The sequence below is a fragment of the Mastacembelus armatus genome, chromosome 9 (genome assembly GCF_900324485.2).
Source record: "Mastacembelus armatus chromosome 9, fMasArm1.2, whole genome shotgun sequence".
Classification (NCBI taxonomy): domain Eukaryota; kingdom Metazoa; phylum Chordata; class Actinopteri; order Synbranchiformes; family Mastacembelidae; genus Mastacembelus; species Mastacembelus armatus.
In genome coordinates, this window is record NC_046641.1 from 864,554 (window position 1) to 886,735 (window position 22,182).

The 22,182-nt window shown below is 42.7% G+C and overlaps 1 protein-coding gene across 1 annotated transcript in view; it reads right to left on the minus strand.

Annotated features, from left to right (window-relative positions):
* Positions 1-2,298: 2,298 nt before the first annotated feature.
* The window catches only part of cacna1ba (calcium channel, voltage-dependent, N type, alpha 1B subunit, a), a 167,068-nt gene continuing 147,184 nt past the window's right edge, over positions 2,299-22,182 (minus strand). The window contains exons 47-52 of the mRNA XM_026322439.1: positions 21,111-21,246; positions 20,281-20,400; positions 16,192-16,230; positions 15,235-15,457; positions 12,605-12,813; positions 2,299-2,853 (exon numbers count right to left, since the gene is read on the minus strand). Of these exons, the coding sequence (XP_026178224.1) occupies positions 2,299-2,853; positions 12,605-12,813; positions 15,235-15,457; positions 16,192-16,230; positions 20,281-20,400; positions 21,111-21,246 (1,282 nt within the window). The remainder of the gene's footprint in view (positions 2,854-12,604; positions 12,814-15,234; positions 15,458-16,191; positions 16,231-20,280; positions 20,401-21,110; positions 21,247-22,182) is intronic.

The window sequence follows — 22,182 nt, forward strand, 5'->3', positions numbered from 1 at the left end:
ACATTTCCTGCTGTGAAACTCCATGATACAGTAGATGCTGGAAATATCTTGGCATGGCATTTCAATAACAATTTTTTGCCAGTTATACATAAGTGTATGAAAAAAAAAAACATCACAAAACAACAAACTGGATTCAAAAATACACTGTATATCTAGACAGTCTTTTAGTTCCCACACACACACACACACACACACACACATTTGACTCAAATACTCTTAGAGAGCCAGTCTCCAGACTTAACCAGACTCAATCACCACCCCACTCCCCACCCCGTTAGACTCCAACTCATCAAACCCCTACGGTCCAAACAGACAGGAGTTTGTAACTCTCACACTATAATATCCATCAAAAAAAAAAAAAAAAAAAAACCCTATAAGGTGGTCATAGCAGGTAGCTGATCAGGCCTACCCTCTAATCATGCACAATGTGTTACTGGCACAGTGTATAACTGGATTGATATATTTATGCAGTTTTCATAGTTGGTAAATGCTCACAATGTTTTGTGTGCTCCCCCACCCATACATAATTTATTGTTTATCAAAAAACAAGAAAAATAACTTTCATAAGGTATTTTTTTCATTCCTGTCTTTTAAGCGTACCGTAGATAGGTATTGTTTCTCTGCTTGCAGATAAGGCTTTCTGTACAACATGTTTTCCTGCAGAGCTACATACAGAATGAACCAAACATCTACTCAAGTGTGGATGCATTAGAAAACAGCTGACATTGCATCTTTTTCTACAGTATATCTAAAAGGATAGGCACTTTGTCTTAAAACATGGCAAAGAATTTTGTAAGAAACATTAGACCTGAAATGATGGCAAACCATTTTTCATGTCATACAAAAAATGCACACAATGAAAAGAGAACATCTATTTATATAAAACAAATCAGTCGGTCAAGAATTTTTCACCACCATGCATTGTTTTTCTTGAAGTTTGCATGAAACATTTAACAGAAAAAACACAATCATTGGTGCCTGTGTGGCAGCACTTTACCTGCTTGACTGACACAAAGGGAATGTTATAAAGGATTAGGCATCATCATGGAATGGTAGAGTCCTAAACTAAACAGTTGTTTGTATAGTGTCATAATGTCTTTGAGGTTTTCCAACATTTTAAAGTCATTGCACTGAACTACTGACCTGTTTTTTGTCCTTTCTCCATGACTTGCAGTTTCTGTTGAAACTCCCATAGTGACTCTCAAACATATTTCACTTTCAGGTGTTTCATTCAATGACTAACCTGCATCTTAAAAGCTAAATAGAGCTAAGCTAGCTAAGCTAAGTTCCCAAAGCTAAATCTTTGGGAAGCTAAGCTATAGCTAAATAAGTGTCTCATTTTGAGTGTGGCATTGTCTTTAGCACATGCTTCATCCATAATTGTGTATATGGTTCAAAGAGTGAAGCAGTGTTGTGCCCTCAATCCAAACAGTGCTGCTTGTTGCTCAGTGGTGATCCTGTTGTAGCAAGCAACATTGACACTGTGTCATGCAGGCTGAATCCAAAAAAGGTTGCACTAATCAATAGACTAGCTCTTATTGACTCTTACTGTTATCTATCTATCTATCTATCTATCTATCTATCTATCTATCTATCTATCATGTTGATGTGATCTGCTAGATATAGATGTTTGGTAATGAGACAGCCTTATCATCCTAAGGTGATAATATTTTAGTGTTGTGTTTAGAACTTGTGTTGCCCTCAAATGACAGAAAAACATGTTTGCCAAAACAAAACAAAGAAAACAAAAAAAACTGCTACACAGACTCCCCTACTTCACTTATAAATCCGATAAGCAGCAAAAGTATAGTGTAGTGCAAGAGTGCTTAAACAATCCACCTTGAAGCAAAAATACATCAGTAGCTGTTAGAAACTGGAGTTATAACTGGAGTAGTTTATCTACGCCATCCAGCATCAGAAAAGACAACCATCTTAATGTACAGTGTACAGTATACACAGTGTGTGTATAATGTTATGCTGTTTGAGGATCGATATGGTGGTTTCAACAAAGCAGTCAAGACAAAGAAAGCTGCAATATTGGCAAAAAAATCTACTCTCCTGTTTCAAAGCGCTACGTGCCCTTTGATAAAGATGACACTTTTTTGTTCACATTCAAATATTACCCACTTCAAACACTCTCCCTATTTAGATGTTCTTCCTAACCTTAGCTTTCCAAGTTAGGAATAAAATACAGCATTAAACACACACAGTGACAATGTAAACTGAAGCCTTCAAAAAAGATGATAAAACTCATCACAGCTCCTCAAAATGCAGTAAAAAGTTTGGTTTAAAGCCATGCTAGCACCATTCATCCTCCTCTGCCTCCTGATAATACCTGGGTGCTTTGACGTCAGAGCCTGGGCTGGTGTTGCCCCCGAAGCTGAAGTGGTACCCATTGGGCACCCTAAGGTTCTGCTGTGGAGCGGGAAGCAGGGCTCCCATCATGCGAGGCAGTGCGGTCCGAGATGAGCGTCTGGCACGGGGGCTGGGCGACAGTGGCACCGCATCTTGGAAGACGTCCAGCTGGTCCCGGAGGCTGCTGTAGGAGGTGCCATGGGCCTCACCGTGGCCCCGGCCTAGAAAGGGCTCGGAGCTGATACGAGTGACAGGGCAGGGGAAGTGGCGGGAGCCACTGTACCGGAGGGCATTGTGCTCCGACAGACCGCGGCTCAGCTGGCCAGGACTCAGAAAGGCCTGGCTGGACACAAATTGCACAGGGGAGGAATTGGCAGTCTTGTAGGCTACCCCTGGCCGTGGGGTGAGGGGGGTCTGGGGGAGCTGCCGACGTCCGCGGCTTGGCGTGCTAGAACTGGAGCTCAGTGCCACTGGGCTGCCTTTAACCCAACCACTGCCCTAGATGAAAATTGGACAAGCAATTTAAAACAACAGAACGATGAGCAAAATATGTAAGGAAAAAGAAAGGAAACAGGGACAGGGCGATCAAAGGGTGGAGAGGAAAAGAAAGATATCAAAATGTGACGTGATGAGGCAAAAGATGCACAAATGAGAAATCGAGAACAGGGAGAGATAGGACAGAATGAAAGAAGAAGCACTAATGGAAAGGTAAGACATAAAATGAGTGACACATGAAAAGAGAAAAGCAGGAAAAGAAGTGAAAGGCCATGAGAGGCTGCACTCAAGCAGACAGTAAGATAGTAAGAGCATGCAGAGGCATTGCAGTAATATTTCACAGACCTCCCATCACTTAAATCACAGGTTTTTTCTTGAATGTCTGTTGCATGTATGGAATGTGATATATACAATGTGCTACGCAAACTTCCCTTGTTTAGCCCACTATTGCGGCCACTGCCATACTGCTGCTGCTGAAACTATTGGTAAAGATTAATTCAATTCAATTCTATTTATTTGTATAGCGCCAAATCACAATTCAATCATCTCAAGGCACTTTACAAAAACAAAAAAACCCAACAAATCTCTTATGAACAAGCACTTGGTGACAGTGGAGAGGAAAAACTCCCTTTAACGGAAGAAAATCCTCCAGCAGAACCGGGCTCAGTTTGGGCGGCCAAGTCAAACTTCTGTACATTTGCATTATTCTGCACATAATATTTTTTCATTCAAACAATTTCAGAGCAAAGAACATTTCAAACATTTGATCACTCAAGACAACAGATAAACATATTGTTAAAATAAACAGAAAATTTCCCCAGCACTTTTAATTCATCTCATGTCCAACACCAAATCCAAATGGAGTCATTTCATTGAGTATTAAACTGTACCTTCTATCTTTCATTTTGGTGAAGAGGTCATGGGAAAGGTTCCACATCAGTTGGACTTAAAGTAGCCTGTCCCACTCGCAATGTCAATGAATCACTCAGTTTCTCTCACTCCCAGCCAAGCAGCAGCACACTCGCACTTTCTTACAGCTGGGAGAGCCATTCCCTCACCTGAGTTGAAAGTGTGCTCCTGTCCTCCATTTTATTTTGTATAGTTAGTTAAATTTAATTTTGTGTTAGAGAGAAAAATAAATATTTCCTCTTTGAGAATTGTTGAGCTTTCACTCTTTTTTCAACAATGAAATAGATCATTTTCTCGTTTCAAATCAGTAGTTTTAGCAGTATGAATCAGTGGGGACTGAAGCGTGTGTGCATATTTGAATTACTCTGGGTGACTGACTCAGTGACTCAGATGACTGAAAAACCGATTCTCTTTGAGTGACTCATATAAACTTGAGTCAGTAAAAATATTCAGTAGTGCACACTGTGGTTTATGAAAATATAGATGATGTGGATTATGTGAATTGGGTTAAGGTTAAGCTGTGTTGTTTTCAAATTGTATGATGTATATGACCATGTTAAAACTTGAACATGAGATTTTACTGGGGCAGAGCAGATTAGTACTGGGGCACGTGTCCTAGTAACAGGGGTCTGGCAACGCCCCTGCACTGCATTCAGTTTCCCTTTTTCCCTAAACTTTTTTTTCTAACACCAAACTGTACAATACTGGTCTGAAGTTCCACTACATCCGCTGAAATAAATGATTTACAGCAAGACATTTTCTTGTATGAGGCCTATTGAGTGTTAGAGCCTACTGAAGATGAAATTATTTAAAGATAAGATAAGATAAGACACCTTTATTTGTCCCACAATGGGGAAACTGCATTGTTGTAACAGCAAAAATATAGAGCTTGGCATTACTTGTGTTGCATGGAGGAGAGGCTGGTAAAACAGAAAAACATTCACCAAAAGTGGACATAAGCGCTCTTCCATTTGTAGTTAACCCTCTGGGGTCTAAGTGTGTTTTGCGGCCCTGGACAAGTTTTGACATGCCCTGACATTTGTTCTTTTTTCAGTTGCTTTTAAACATATTAATGGCTAAAGTCTGATAAGACTGTAATCAGCACAAACTGGGCTACAATAATATGTGAGCAGCATATTGTTATGATTCCCTTTTGTACATAATTACCTGGTTCACCTCAGATTATTTCCATATGAACAGTGCGCTCAGTGTGAGGTGGGATCACATTAGCTATAATGAGATAAGAGGAGAAAACGTACTTCTCCTTACTTTCATGCGGATTAAATAAAAAGTGATGCACTTGAATTGTTTCATTTAAAAGAAAACATTTCAAGCTTTATAGCCATATATTTCAAGTATTCACTGAGGCAAGTATTCACTGAGATTCTGTTTGTTTTATTTACGTGTCTGTGAAGAGAGACAGAGAAGACAGAACGCACCCTCTTTGCTTTCTTTATTTTACAAAACCACAGATTTTTGTTGTTATGAGGGTATACAACTAAAATAGACCCGTTATAGATTCGAATGATTTATTGCTTTTATCTGTACAATCAAAACTGACGGAGTAATTTAAGTTTGTTTCGGCGTTATCAGGAGGAGATGCCACAAAACGTGCCTGCGTGGTTGTTGACCCATGAGGGTTAATTATTTTCACCTGTTCCCGCTCTGACTTTTGTCTCGCTCCTTATATATACCTCCTTCTCTGCTTTGTGTTTGTGAGAGCCTTAAGGTTCTGCAGACCTTCATTTTTTTGCTTGAGATTTCTAAGATTACTTGATGCAAGCAGTGATCATTATTTGTTTTTCCCTGAGCTCTGGTGTTCCCAGGAAAATAAAGACTTGTGTTTGTCCAGCAATTGGGTCCTTCGCCTCTTCATCGCTCCACGCCACACAACACATTTATATATGACTGTGTTTTTGATAAAACAACATTTATGGTTATTGAAAAACTATCATTTTTAAGTCACTGTAATAAGCCCATAAAACACATACAGAACATTGGTTCACAAGACTATTGAGGATCTTGTTGCCTAGAGTGTTTGCTTCAAAATGATGTGAAAATCATCTTGTTCACTCATTCACAGAAAACAATACACTGATTAGACTTTTCTAAGACACTTTTTGTTTAGAAAAGACATGCAAGGGTGTTTTGGGGCACTGGACAAGTTTTGACATGCCCTGACATTTGTGCTTTTTTCAGTTGCTTTTAAACATATTAATGGCTAAAGTCTGATAACACTGTAATCAGCACAAACAGTATTTATGCATGGTTAGTAAAAAACTACAATTTTTAAGTCACTGAAATAAGATCATAAAACACATACAGAACATTATCCTCATTTAGAGCAAACACAGACAAAAGAAAAAAAACTAAATTACTTCTCTAGAGCAGCTATTTTCACTGCTCAGACCATGCTCACCAAGGTTTATCTACCTTTCTCCATACCACCTTCTATTTAAAAAGAACCAAAAACAGACAAGATTCCTGCCTATCAAAAATATGCATCATATATTTCAGCCTATTACAGTCTTCTTGGTGTTCACAGCTTTCAAACATAAGGTCTCTTCCATTTGTAGTTAAGTTATCCTGATTTAGAAAACACTGACAAAAAAAACTAAATTACTTCTCCAGAACAGCCATCTTCACTCCTCAGACCATGCTCACCAAGGTTCGTCTTCCTCCTTTCCCCATACTGCCTTCTATTTAGAAAGAACCAATCAGTGGGATCCTTAACATGAGGGCATTGTGAGGGCACAAATTATTCAGTGAGTTTCACAAACAACATGTTTCATAACTACAATATCCAATTAGGATCAGTCTTTTCCCAGATTAGTATTAGTTTCTCCTTTTCAGGTTCTCCTTGTGCCAGTACTGCTCCTAGTCCAGCATCTGAAGCATCAACCTGTACCAAAAAAGGCTTTGTAAAATCCGGGCTATGCAACACAGGGGCTTTGCAAATGAGAGTTTTCAGTGTCTGAAAAGCACACTCACATTCCTTAGTCCAAATTAATTTTGAAGTGCTCTGTTTCAAGAGATCAATCAGAGGTGCCCCCACAGTAGAAAAGTGAGGTATGAACCTCCGGTTGTCACGGTTCGGTCAGGCTCCCTCCTCAGACAATTACTCCAATCCTCTTGTCCTCACCGTGATCACCTGCACCTCATTACCACAGCCACACATATAAGCACTCCCCACACTCATCTCCTTGTCCGATCTCGTTAACACGACGTGGACCTTACTCCCGCGAAGCTAAAGCTAAAATTCCTGTTTCCATGGTTTTCCATTTTTGTTCCAGTTGTTGTATCCCGGTGTTTTCTGTTTTTACCAGTTTCTCCATTTCCTTGTCCAATGTAACCCTAGTGTGAATAAAACTTCTAAGTTACTTCACTTACCTCTGTCTCCGACGACATCTGTAACAGAAGATTGGACCATACACCGACGAACAGAATGAGTACCCCGAACCCGTTCCTGAGTTGGTGGACACCGCGGAGGAGGAACGACTGATTTCCCGGGCATTGCAGGTTCTTTCACGCACAATCCAGAACGCCGTATGTTACAAGGATATCTTCGATGTGTGTACCGTGATGACCTGGCTTTTCTCGAACCCGTCAAGCAACATGACGAAGGAGGGGACCGACCTGATCCTCTATCGCCTGGCCGCTATCAGGTCAGTCCTAGAGCAATGCTTGGGTTGGTTCACTGGGAGATATGCAACTCCTTCGCCTTGTTTCAGCAGCCAGCCTTCCAGTCATCTACTTCCCGGTTGGACTCGCAGTTCCTCCCTCCACCGCCGTCCTCTCCACCGCCGTCTTCTCCACCGCCGTCTTCTCCACCGCGACAGGGTCGCCGCCATCGGAGAAGACACTACTCAGTCTCCGGTTCCTCAGTCTCCGGTTTCTCCAATTCCTCAGTCTCCAGTTTCTCAGTCTCCAGTTTCTCCAGTTCCTCAGTCTCCAGCTCTTCAGCCGCCAGAGCCAGAGCCTCTTCAGCCGCCAGAGCCAGAGCCTCTTCAGCCGCCAGAGCCAGAGCCTCTTCAGTCGTCAGAGCCAGAGCCTCTTCAGCCGCCAGAGCCAGAGCCTCTTCAGCCGCCAGAGCCAGAGCCTCTTCAGCCGCCAGAGCTGCAGCAGCAACCAGAGTTTCCCGAGCCGCAGCAGCAACCAGAGCCTCTCGAGCCGCAGCAGCAGACGCCGCCGCTGGAGCCTCCCGAGCCGCCTCTCCAGCCACCAGCGCCAGAACTAGAGCCAGAGCCGCCTCAGCCACTTCAGCTGCCAGAGTCATAACAGCCTCGGCTTCCTCAACAGCAGCCGTCGCAGCCATCCGAGCCATGGCTGTCGGAGTCTTCGGGGCCGGGGTCTCCGGGGTTTTCCGGGTCACAGCTGCAGCTCCTAACTGAGTGTCCTGACACAGCGGCCGCCTAACACCGGTAGCAACCTACTAGTTTTAAAAAGGATCGGACATATTTCTTTGTTGCAGGTCTATGTATGATCTCAATAGCCTTCGCTTTCTCTACTTGTGGTTTTATTTTCCCACAGCCCACTGTGTACCCCTACCCAACCTCTTCTTGGGCCCAGATGCATTTGTTCAGGTTCAGTGTCAAGCCTGCGGTTTGCAGTTTGTCCAAGACAGTTCTCAGATGTTGTAAGTGCTCCTCCCAGAATTCACTGTAGATCACAACATCTAAATATGTAGCAGCAAAGGAAGAACAAATTTTAAAAACAATGTCCATAAATCTCTGAAATGTTGCAGTCACACCATGGAGTCCAAAAGGCACGAGATTATACTGGAATAAACCTATGCCAGGGATTTGTAAGGCTGTATATTCATGGCATGAGGGCTCCAAAGGGGCCTGTTTTCTGTCGGTCAGTCCGCTGGTTCGTGAAAATTAGACCTTGCATAGGTTGAGGATGGTAATATATTTGGCTTTTCCTAGTCGCTGTAACAGGTCATCTATGCGGGGCATAGGATAGGAGTCAAATTGAAATTCAGCTTCCTCATATCAGAACAAAATCTAGGATCAACACTGTCTTTCTTAGGCACTAACACAATAGGATTTGACCATTCACTGGTAAAAGGTTCAGTTTTTCCACTTCTCTTTTCAATTGTTCCATCATTTTTTCAGGTATTCTATAGGGTACGTGATCGCGTTAGCACATTCTGGTTTCTCCGAAAGCAACAAAGAAAAAGATTATTGTAGTTGACCCAACTGTTGACTCTGCTCCTGGTTAGGATGTGATAGAGGTTCCAGTGACTGCTTTACACTGAATGGCATAATTTCAGTTTCTCCAGCTTCATTTGCTGCCTCCCCAGGACTCACATCTTAAAACATCAGGGTTTGCTGTTCAACCTGCGATCTTTCATGATACTCTTTCAACAATTTTACATGTAGTATTTGTTTTTGTTTGGGCCTACTTTTCTAGTGACCGTATAAAGTCCTTGACATTTTCCTAATAGTTTACTTGGCCCTGTAGGTAGTAATATGAGAACCTTTTGACCTTCTTTCACTTCTCTCCCTTTAGCTCTTTTGTCATATCACACATTCTTATTTTGTTGCATGCTTTGAAGGTTCTGATGCGCTTGTTCTATGAAGTGCTCCAACTTGTCTCTCAATTGCAGGATGTAGGAAATGATATTGTTGGATGATGTTGTCGCCACCCCAGGCATCCAGTTCTCCTTCAACACATCCAAAGGACCTCTCACTAGATCCTTGCGCGGGACTGTTTTCTTAAACCCGCACCCGCCCACTCCCACCGAATTTCTGACCAGGGCCACCCGCTCCCACAACCTGCGTGTTCTACTCCTGCCCACGCCCCGCAATGTTTGTGCCCACTCCCGCCCACTCCCGTGGACTTTCTCTCAGAGCTTGTGAAAAATACACAAATACCCAAACTAAATAAGTTAAAATCTCCATTAACGAGCTTTATGAAGTTTAACTCTTTCCCAATTTTTTCAGTGACAATTGTGAATTGTTTCCAGATGTCCGACTTGCCTTGCTTTGGTCAAGTAAAGAGCTGCTTTAATTTTCTTCTCAACTTAATGTGTTGACTCCATCTATCCATTCCAAACGAGATTTGCGTTGGGTCCTATGGTGGCCCAAACTCAAATGGAGAGAAACCAGTAGAAGCTTGAGGCACTTCTCTATAAACAAATAACAAAATGGCAGCCATTTATCCCAGTTTTTACCTGTGTCATCAACATATTTCTTTAGCATTTGTTTGTTTTGGTGCTTAGTTTTCCGTGTTAGGTCTATGTGTTTTAAGTTGCTTTGTGTCTCGTTCATTAGTTTCACCTGTGTTTCATTAGTCTTGGTTTGGAATGTATTTATTATTATTATATTTGTCGGCTGCCTACAATCCTCAGAGGAGTACCAGGAAATCATGGACTTGTGATGCCGGTTGGAACAGGCGTTCCATCACCCTCCTCGGTACGTGACAAGGGGAAGGGCAGCTACAATGGCTTCCCTCTTCTCCAATCTGCACGCCATACTAAGGACGTGCCTGACATCCTGGCTTCCCCTCTATGAGGCAAGGCAATGATTCCGAGTCTCACTCCAGCCCCCGACGCCAGACTGCTCCGACCACAACAGGACAACAACGAGAAGGTGCGAGAGGAGGAGTTCATCATGGGACTCCTCCACGCCATGGGAGACTCCCTGAATGCCTCTGACGAACGGACGATGTGGTGGTACTCGCATTGTGTTCCCAACTGGAGGAGATCGTCCGGCCCCCACCAGGCTATATCTCCAAGGTGAGGGCGGACACATTAGTCGCGCCTCAGTCTCCAGCACCGCTGTCTCAGCCTCAGTTTCCAGCGCCCCTGTCTCAGCCTCAGCCTCAATCTCCAGTGCCTGTCTCAGCCTCAGTCTCCAGCTCCCCTACCAGCCCCTCTCCAGTCTCCAGTGCCGGCTCTCCAGTTCCAGTCACCGGCTTCCCAGTCCCCGGCTAGCCTGTCAGCTAACATGCCCGGAGTCCTCGGCTAGCCTGTCAGCTAGCATGCCTGAGTCCCCGGCTAGCCTGCCAGCTAGCATGCCAGAGTCCTTCAGTGCTGCCCAGCCAGAGTCCCCGGCTAACTCACCAGGCTTAAAGTTTAGGCGATGGCACCGCAGCCTAAAAAAGCAGTCTCCAGGACCCCAGCTTCAACCTGCAGAGCCCCAGCTGCCTCTCCAGCAGCCAGAACCTCAGTGCGCTGACGAGGCTGTCCTTGCTGAGGTTCCACACCAACATCCAGAACCTCAGTGCGCCGACGAGGCCATCCCCACTGACGTTCTCAACCAAGGTCCAGAACCTCAGTGTGCTGACGACGAGGCCGTCCTTGCTGAGGTTCCACACCAACATCTAGAACCTCAGTGCGCCTACGAGGCCATCCGCACTGAGGTTCCAGCCCAACGTCCAGAACTTCAGTGCGCTGACAAGGCCGTCTCCACTGAGGTTCCACACCAGTGGCCAGTTCCTGTCCCTCAGCGTCATTAGTCTTGGTTTGGAATGTACAGTATTTATACCCCCTTGTTTCCTTTGTTCACAGTTGGAGCATTAACGTTTGTTTCATGTATGTTGGAGGTGTGTGTTTCGCTCGTCTACGCCGAGTGCCGTAGTATTTGTTTTGTCTCCGGAACGCCGGGTGGCGCAGCATTAGTTATTTTGCCTGCCCGCCAAGCAGTGGAATTAATGTGCCTGTGCCTGGTGAGTCCAGCCTAATAAAGAACCTGTCCAGCATTTGGGTCCTACGCCTCTCTATCACCATCACACCACCCAAGTCATAAAAGTACCGTTAAAACCAGACCCTCTGTTTCAGGTTGATCCTCTTCACTCCAGTGCTTTCAGTAAGTGGAATTTAAATGTTGCACCTTGATCTGTGATAATTTCCTTAGGAACTCTTATCATGTAATGAACGTAATGGATACACATGAGGGAACCTGGTCACACAGAACTAAGGTGTATTTATGGTTTCCACTACTTTTAGGCAGGGATCCAATAATGTCCATAGCTATTCTTTCATATGGGACACTCATGATGTGTAGTGGACTTCTATCTGATACCTTCATGGAAGCTACCATTACCAGCTGGCACCAACTACCTGTTGACATTCCGGGCATGTACTACAGTAGTCCTGCACATCTTATAGAGACATGGCCATTTGAAGCTTTGGGCAATGCAATTATATGTTTTTGCTTGACCCAAATGCCCAGACCAAGAAACTGCATGACCAATATGCAAAACCAACTGCTATAATTCTTTAGGAATCACCAATCTTTGGTCTTCTATATCTGCCAAAAACAACAAATATTTTTCAGAATGTTACTCTGTTTTAAATTGCTTTCTTACTACCTTCTTCATCAATCACTATAGCTTTGAGAAAAAGTGGTTTAAAAATGTCATCATTCCTCTTCATCTTTTTGAAATTTTTTTGGCATTTGCCACTGCAGTTCAGGGCAAGTTTCTGTGGTAGCTGAAGACACGGAAGGTTAAGCCCTAGCAACATTCCGATATTTCTCTTGGCATCACTGTCTCTTTTTTATGTGTTTTATGGTCTTATTTCAATGACTTAAAAATTTGAGTTTTTCACTACCCATGCATAAACGCAGTTTTCTCAAAAAACACAATTAAAATGTTTAAACATGCTGCTCACATATTATTGTAGCCCAGTTTATGCTGATTAGAGTGTTATCAGACTTTAGCCATTAATATGTTTAAAAGCAACTGAAAAAAGCACAAATGTCAAAACTTTTAGCCCCCTAAAAAACCCTTAGACCCCAGAGGGTTAAATCAAACAGAATAATAAACCATTTAGAAATCCCCTTCACCTAGTCTACAGCCTCATCTGGGCCTACATGGAAATTCCTGTGCCACCCACCTGCTTGTTGTTGGTTTCCTGCCCATTGCTAGGGGAGGCGGCATAGCTGGTAGTGGCAGATTTGGTGTGGCAGTGTTCCCGGCTGCAGTAGCGGTCACAAGAATAGTAGCGCTGCTTCTCCACTGAGGAATGGTGATGTTTCCTTTCATGGGAGCGTCCTCTGTCATGGGCTCGCTCCTTGTAGGCAGCTTGGTCAGACACTGGCTCACCTGGTGCACCGATGAAGGAGGAAAAATTTGCAGGGAGAAAGAATGTTGATGTTTCTGTGCTTTTGTATCTTTTGATATACTTATTTTGCTTCATACAAATTATTCATACATGCAGATTTTTCCTAGTTCTGAGTCTGGTTCTACTGGAGGTTTCTTCTGTTAAAGACAGTGGATATGGAAAGTATTCAGACCCCTTTAAATTTTTCACACTTTGTGACATTGCAGCCATTTGCCAAAATCAAAAAAGTTCATTTTATTTCTCATTAATGTACACTCAGCACCCCATCTTGACAGAAAAAAACTGAAATGTAGAAATTTTTGCAAATTTATTCAAAAAGAAAAACTGAAATATCACATGGTCATAAGTATTCAGACCCTGTGCTCAGTATTGAGTAGAAGCACCCTTTTGAGCTAGTACAGCCATGAGTCTTCTTGGGAATGATGCAACAAGTTTTTCACACCTGGATTTGGGGATCCTCTGCCATTCTTCCTTGCAGATCCTCTCCAGTTCTGTCAGGTTGGATGGTGAACGTTGGTGGACAGCCATTTTCAGGTCTCTGCAGAGATGCTCAATTGGGTTTAGGTCAGGGCTCTGGCTGGGCCAGTCAAGAACGGTCACAGAGTTGTTCTGAAGCCACTCCTTTCTTATTTTAGCTGTGTGCTTAGGGTCATTGTCCTGTTGAAAGGTGAACCTTCGGCCCAGTCTGAAGTCCTGAGCACTCTGGAACAGGTTTTCTTCCAGGATATCTCTGTACTTGGCCGCATTCATCTTTCCTTCAATTGCAACCAGTCGTCCTGTCCCTGCAGCTGAAAAACACCCCCACAACATGATGCTCCCACCACCATGTTTCACTGTAGGGATTGTATTGGGCAGGTGATGAGCAGTGCCTGGTTTTCTCCACACATACCGCTTAGAATTAACGCCAAAAAGTTCAATCTTGGTCTCATCAGACCAGAGAATCTTATTTCTTATAGTCTGGGAGTCCTTCATGTGTTTTTTGGCAAACTCTATGCGGGCTTTCATGTGTCTTGCACTGAGTAGAGGCTTCCGTTGGGCCACTCTGCCATGAAGCCCTGACTGGTGGAGGGCTGCAGTGATAGTTGACTTTGTGGAACTTTCTCCCATCTCCCTACTGCATCTTTGGGAGCTCAGCCACAGTGATCTTTGGGTTCTTCTTTACCTCTCTCACCAAGGCTCTTCTCCCACGATTGCTCAGTTTGGCTGGACGGCCAGATCTAGGAAGAGTTCTGGTCATCCCAAACTTTTTCCATTTGAGGATTATGGAGGCCACTGTGCTCTTAGGAACCTTGAGTGCTGCAGAAATTCTTTTGTAACCTTGGCCAGATCTGTGCCTTGCCACAATTCTGTCTCTGAGCTCCTTGGGCAGTTCCTTCGACCTCATGATTCTCATTTGCTCTGACATGCACTGTGAGCTGTAAGGTCTTATATAGACAGGTGTGTGCCTTTCCTAATCAAGTCCAATCAGTTTAATTAAACACAGCTGGACTCCAATGAAGGAGCAGAACCATCTCAAGGAGGATCAGAAGAAATGGACAGCATGCGAGTTAAATATGAGTGTCACTGCAAAGGGTCTGAATACTTATGACCATGTGATATTTCAGTTTTTCTTTTTAATAAATTTGCAAAAATTTCTACATTTCTGTTTTTTTTCTGTCAAGATGGGGTGCTGAGTGTACATTAATGAGAAATAAAATGAACTTTTTTGATTTTGGCAAATGGCTGCAATGACACAAAGAGTGAAAAATTTAAAGGGGTCTGAATACTTTCCGTACCCACTGTATGTAAAGTGCCTCAAGATGATCGTACAAATAAAATTAAATTTTATTGAATTAAGCCTCATATCCCATCATGTTCATATAAATCACACTGTCTGTCCATGCAGCCTACATGACCCCTGTGAGCAGCAGGTTTTTTTTGACCCACCCCACGCCCCAGGTGAAACTCAGCACTCTGCAGCAGCATTCATAGAGACTGTGACCCCAAAGCCTTTTCATAGACCACTGCTGATATTTTTCTTTCTCTCCAGTCCTGTCCTGCAGAGAGGCTACCTATAAAATAGTGGGTTGTTGGCTGTTTATGTCTGTCAGTACCTGTAATTTGAGCAATAAAGAGCATGCATATAGAGCTGCAGTCACAGCTGGAGGGAGCACTGTTAATGTCTGTGACACCGTGTAGTGTGGCCACCACTCATGCTTTAGCACTTTGTCTTATCTGCATATGCACTATTCCTTTGAAAACATTCCTGAATGTTGAAAAGTCTAAGCCATCTGTTTAAAGGTTGTAAGCAGAGCAAGTTTTGAAGCAATCATGATGACGCAGGACTTAAGGACACGGTGTATTTGTATACTGCACATTGAATGTGTTTTTTTGTGTGCATTTCTGTGTGGGTGTGTACTAACCAGCAGAGTTGGGTGGTTGTCCACTCAGAGGTGTATCCAAAGACCTCTGCTTCTTCTCTCTGTCTCTGTCTCTGCGGTGATGGCAGCGGTGGTGGTGGTGATGGTGGTGAAGTCGTTCCTGGCTGGGTTTCTCCAAGGTGTAGTCCCTCAGATTAACCTCTTGGGGCCGCTGTGGGGCAACACTGGAGGCTGAGCGTTTCAAAGGGCTGCTGTCAGGGATAGACTGAGGAGGAGAGACAGATGTGTTTCACACAAGTACTTGTAATTGAAATGAAATGGTCTGAGCATATATCAAGTATTAGAAAATCATGCCATATGGAGAGGCAAAGAGAATGAAAACACTTTTGTCAGCCTTACTGCAGCAGTGGGAGCACCTAACCAGCCTGCAACCACAGTTCTGACCTAACCACATTTTGCTTACTGAAGAGTAAAGGACGTGGTGCTCCATCCAAAACAGTGGAAGATACCTTAATGGAACCTTTATGGAAGATACATTAAAGTAGAGAGACCACCTTTATATATCACTTGTTGGAAAAATATCTGAATTTGCTCACTTATAAAATTAAACCTGATAACATATTGGTAAGTTTATTCATATTGAAGGTCTTTAGGCTAGAAAGGGATAACACAAAGCACCGTTCTTCTAGATGTATTATCTATCTCAATTTTATTGATTAAAACTAAAATGTCTTGTGTCTGTAATAGGTACCATACACCTATTAGGCTCATGATCTAGAATAACACTGCACCTAGTTGTTTGATAATGATCATGTTAAGTCTATGTGATCATCTGAATATGTGAATTTCCCTTTGGGGATTAATAATGTTTATCTTATCTTATCTGACACTTTCATTTTGCATTACAATAACTGTAGATTTAGGGGTTTACCTGAACATATGTACAATGTAAACCAGAAATAAGTATAAAGTGTAAGTTGTGTGATAGGGTGTACATACATCTAGATGCATCCCAGGAGAGTGGCGTGAATAGCTCCGCTGTTATTGCAGGAGAGGGGCACAAAGGAAGTAGAAAGAAAGAATGACAGAGAAAGAGAGGAGAAATATTACACAAAATCCTCAGCAGCTACATGCTTGTGAAGTGATCAAAGTACGGTAAATAAGTTAGCAGAATAGTCACGTTGAAGTTACGTATATATATATATAAAACTTCCCAACTTAGACTCAACACTCCTGTCATTGAGGTTGATCCCTTTAAGATCCCCTTTTTTAATTCAGAAAGAAAAGATTCATATATATATATATATATATATACAGTGGGTACTGAAAGTATTCAGACCCCTTTAAATTTTTCACTCTTTGTGTCATTGCAGCCATTTGCCAAAATCAAAAAAGTTCATTTTATTTCTCATTAATGTACACTCAGCACCCCGTCTTGACAGAAAAAAACAGAAATGTAGAAATTTTTGCAAATTTATTAAAAAAGAAAAACTGAAATATCACATGGTCATAAGTATTCAGACCCTGTGCTCAGTATTGAGTAGAAGCACCCTTTTGAGCTAGTACAGCCATGAGTCTTCTTGGGAATGATGCAACAGGTTTTTCACACCTGGATTTGGGGATCCTCTGCCATTCTTCCTTGCAGATCCTCTCCAGTTCTGTCAGGTTGGATGGTGAACGTTGGTGGACAGCCAGGTCTCTCCAGAGATGCTCAATTGGGTTTAGGTCAGGGCTCTGGCTGGGCCAGTCAAGAATGGTCACAGAGTTGTTCCGAAGCCACTCCTTTGTTATTTTAGCTGTGTGCTTAGGGTCATTGTCCTGTTGAAAGGTGAACCTTCGGCCTAGTCTGAGGTCCTGAGCACTCTGGAAGAGGTTTTCTTCCAGGATATCTCTGTACTTGGCCACATTCATCTTTCCTTCAATTGCAACCAGTTGTCCTGTCCCTGCAGCTGAAAAACACCCCCACAACATGATGCTCCCACCACCATGTTTCACTGTAGGGATTGTATTGGGCAGGTGATGAGCAGTGCCTGGTTTTCTCCACATACCGCTTAGAATTAACGTCAAAAAGTTCAATCTTGGTCTCATCAGAGTAGAGAATCTTATTTCTCATAGTCTGGGAGTCCTTCCTGTGTTTTTTGGCAAACTCTATGCGGGCTTTCATGTGTCTTGCACTGAGGAGAGGTCTCCGTCGGGCCACTCTGCCATAAAGCCCCGACTGGGGGAGAGCTGCAGTGATAGTTGACTTTGTGGAACTTTCTCCCATCTCCCTACTGCATCTCTGGAGCTCAGCCACAGTGATCTTTGGGTTCTTCTTTACCTCTCACACCAAGGCTCTTTTCCCACTATTGCTCAGTTTGGCTGGACGCCCAGGTCTAGGAAGAGTTCTGGTCATCCCAAACTTTTTCCATTTGAGAATTATGGAGGCCACTGTGCTCTTAGGAACCTTGAGTGCTGCAGAAATTCTTTTGTAACCTTGGCCAGATCTGTGCCTTGCCACAATTCTGTCTCTGAGCTCCTTGGGCAGTTCCTTCGACCTCATGATTCTCATTTGCTCTGACATGCACTGTGAGCTGTAAGGTCTTATATAGACAGGTGTGTGCCTTTCCTAATCAAGTCCAATCAGTTTAATTAAACACAGCTGGACTCCAATGAAGGAGCAGAACCATCTCAAGGAGGATCAGAAGAAATGAGCAGCATGTGAGTTAAATATGAGTGTCACTGCAAAGGGTCTGAATACTTATGACCATGTGATATTTCAGTTTTTCTTTTTTAATAAATTTGCAAAAATTTCTACATTTCTGTTTTTTTCTGTCAAGATGGGGTGCTGAGTGTACATTAATGAGAAATAAAATGAACTTTTTTGATTTTGGCAAATGGCTGCAATGACACAAAGAGTGAAAAATTTAAAGGGGTCTGAATACTTTCCGTACCCACTGTATATATATAACCATCATGGCAGGACAAACCCCTGCACGGCATGTACCACCGACAGATACAAGAAGTGGCTGATATCGAAAAGTCCTACCGGTGGCTGGAAAAAGCTGGACTGAAAGACAGCACAGAGGCACTGATCGTAGCGGCACAAGAACATGCCCTGAGCACAAGATCGATAGAGGCCGGGATCTACCACACCAGGCAGGACCCCAGGTGCAGGCTGTGCAAAGATGCCCCTGAGACAATCCAGCACATAACAGCAGGTTGTAAGATGCTAGCAGGCAGAGCGTACATGGAACGCCATAACCAAGTGGCCGGCATAGTGTACAGAAACATCTGTGCCGAGTATGGGCTGGAGGTCCCAAGGTCAAAATGGGACACGCCTCCAAAGGTGAGGGAGAATGACCGAGCTAAGATCCTGTGGGACTTCCAGATACTGACCGACAAACAGGTGATGGCTAACCAACCGGACATAGTAGTGGTGGACAAACAACAGAAGAAAGCCGTAGTGGTAGATGTAGCGATCCCAAGTGACAGCAACATCAGAAAGAAGGAACATGAGAAGCTGGAGAAATACCAAGGGCTTAAAGAAAAGCTAGAAAAGATGTGGAAGGTGAAGGCAACAGTGGTCCCCATGGTAATCGGCACCCTCGGGGCTGTGACCCCCAAACTGGGAGAGTGGCTCCAACAGATCCCAGGAACAACATCAGAGATCTCAGTCCAGAAGAGTGCAGTGCTAGGAACAGCTAAGATACTGCGAAGAACCCTCAAACTCCCAGGCCTCTGGTAGAGGACCCGAGATTGAGGAAGACACACCACCCATAGGGGTGAGACGGGAATTTTTATTTTTTTTATATATATATAAATATTGGCTGCTTAAACATAAAAGATGCATCATATTTTCCATCTTAATGCATCTGACGCAAAAAGTGTTATTACTAAACAGTACTAAATATCAAGGAATAAAAGCAAAAACGTATCCACAACCTGGACACACCACAGTATGTCCACAATGCACTAGTTCATTATGTACTAGTATTTCCAGTATTACATACTTCAGGGACGCTATCTGGAGAGGGGCTGACAAGCATGTATCCTGTAAATTAAAATGGAAGCTCTGCACATGCTGTATTAAAAGGTGATGACATGGCAAAATCAGGATCTAGTGTCCCATATCAGCTGGATTTAAAGAACTGAGTGTGGGCTTTGCTTCTGTGCAATTTCACTGTGAACAGGCAGGCTAGACAGAGCTTACCATGTTGGCACAGCATAAAGAATCCTAAAGAGCAGAGCAGATCTTATCAGATGTTCAGCACCTGATCCTTGTGGAGCTGAATACTAATTAACTAAAAGAAAAGCAATCTAACAAGATTGAAAGATAAACTACTACAACTGAGGACTGCATAGTACAGCTCCCATCAACATCAGGCAGCAGGGGGCATTTTCCAAACCTGAGAAAAATAATACACCAAGTCACCTCCCACCATGTTTCTTACATCATTAATCCCCCCTAGTCCAGATACTCTTTCTTCTACTGTAATCCAATTGCAGTCTTCCTTTCCCATGGATCCTGGGCTCAAAGCCATTTGGAGCCACAACAATCTCTTCAGTTGGCAGCAGGAGAAAAACATTACTGGACAAATAACTGGCATCTTGCCAGGATCTAATCAGATTACTGTCAATTTCTCCTCTGAAGTAAGAGTAGGATCAACAACAGCTCTTCCAACTGGGCTGAGAAAGCAGTGCAGTTTAAATGCATAAATCGATCAAAATCAACATCACTTAGGAAATGAGCAGCTGATTATATTTCTCAGGATGTTGCAAAGGACTCTAAGAGTTTTCCAGCCTTAACTGGGTAATAAGTGATTCCAAGTTCCACCCCAACTTTTCAGTAGAAATGTTCTCTGATGTTCACTACACTGTTTGAAAAGACCACTCACTTAGAATGCTGTGGATACAAAAAATAGGAAATATATTTATTTATTTATTTAAATGTATTACTCTGTCAACAAATTATCAACAAACATGAGTAATGTTGCATGACCTCTTGCACTATTAAGCAGTATTGCACATCAAAACACAGATCATATTAAAAAAAGCCAAAATCAGGTTGGAAAAAGGAACAGAGGTGTGCTGAAGGCAAGGTGTTACCTGTAGCTCAGCATTGAGTCGCGGCATAGAAGCAGCTCTGCCCTGGTTCTCCAAGCCTGAGCTGGGGACCGGGACTGTACTGCTGACACTGGTCTCCATCTTCCTCATTTCCACTGACTCCTGGACATAGACACACAATCTCAAGCCCATTAGCATGCAAGCAGCACTATTCCTGAGTAGATAAATAAATAAATAAATTGAACCCATTTATGACATTTTTTTCAAATATTGTAATATTCATACAAACTCAGCACACTACAAACTCAAGCACACAAACCATATATTTTTTAATTATATCAGTAGTCCAATCTCAAAGAAAGGCCATCATGAATGAATTAAAGATGGATTAAATCCACTGAGGTAGGTGTGATTTAATATATAGTGTCTCACATAACAAATGAAAATAATAAATGAATATGTATAATGTATACTTCAACAGCACATGTTGCATCAGAACAACAGAGTTATGTCACACTCAACACTCAGATTTTAATTTGATTTGACCCAACTCTTTTTTTTCTTTCACACTAATCCTCTTTTCATTTACAATCTTAAACTGACATGAAATGCATTACCTCCTTGTTTCAAATGAAACCCTACCAAGTATGAGAGTTCTTGTATCATTTGAGCAGCTGCAAGGCTTTTAAAATGGCGTAACTGTGCAGGAAGTGTTGAGTTTTAATGATTGAAGCTTAATGTGGAAACGGAGTGTGCATAATTAATAAACATTATTTGCTTTAAACATTTGTACCAATGTCATATTAACAAATAAAAACAACAGCAGATTAGAGTTTCACATGCACAGCATTTGTTGGATGTGTCTGCAATACCTGAATAACAGCAGTGTCTGGTGTGTCCTCTGATGGTCCCCTGGACATGGTTCTTTTAGACTTAGGTCTGGACACTTCCTTCGGTTTTTCTGTTACCCAGGAAGATGATGCCCTGATGTTGTGATCACGACCTGGCCTGTGTGTTGTATCATGGTAAATGGTCTTATACTTGTATAATGCTTTTCTACAATTAAGTGCAGTCAGAGCGCTTTTACACTATTTGTCCATTCACCCATTCACACACAAAATCACTCATACACTCATACAAAGATGGAACAACCACCGAGTCGCAACTTGCCCAACATCTTACCGAAGGACACTTTAATATGTGGACTAGAGTAGCTAAAGATTTAACCACCAACCTTCTGGTGCATGGTCGACGAGCCTTACCTCCTGAGCCACAGCCACCCCAGGAACAACTCAGCGTAAAAATAATACAGCGTAAATGTGTAAAGGCCAAAAGGTCTATATTGTCACTCTTCAGATGCTGAATGATTAACTTGATAAGATTCCTTCATTTTCTTTTTTTTCTTTCCACCTGACCATATTATTAAGCAGTGAACTTGCCCTACGTTCCCGGTAAAGCAGTTAAAATCAGTTGCAGCTGTAGATGGAGGGAACCTTGTTTTTGTCGTCAGTCCTAATGTGATGTTATAGTTATAGATGTTATAGAACTTATGCTGTAAACCCCTCTTAAATGTGACATCATGTTTCTGACAGACTGATGTAGCAGCTGTTTTTCAGATGTAGATGTGATGCATTCAAACCCAAACATGTGCTATAGTAATCAAACTGGCATCCACCTGGGGTCACAGTCTGCAACTCCATTTAAGGGAGGATCATGTAAATCAAATAGCCGCAGATGTGTTAAGGTTGATTACATATTTAATGAGGATTTACCTAGCATTCAATTTGAGACTGTCAGGTTTTGAGGGGTAAATTCTGTGCCTCTGCAGGAAGAAAAGGGCTGTATGGCATATACAGTGGGTACAGAAAGTATTCAGACCCCTTTAAATTTTTCACTCTTTGTGTCATTGCAGCCATTTGCCAAAATCCAAAAAGTTCATTTTAT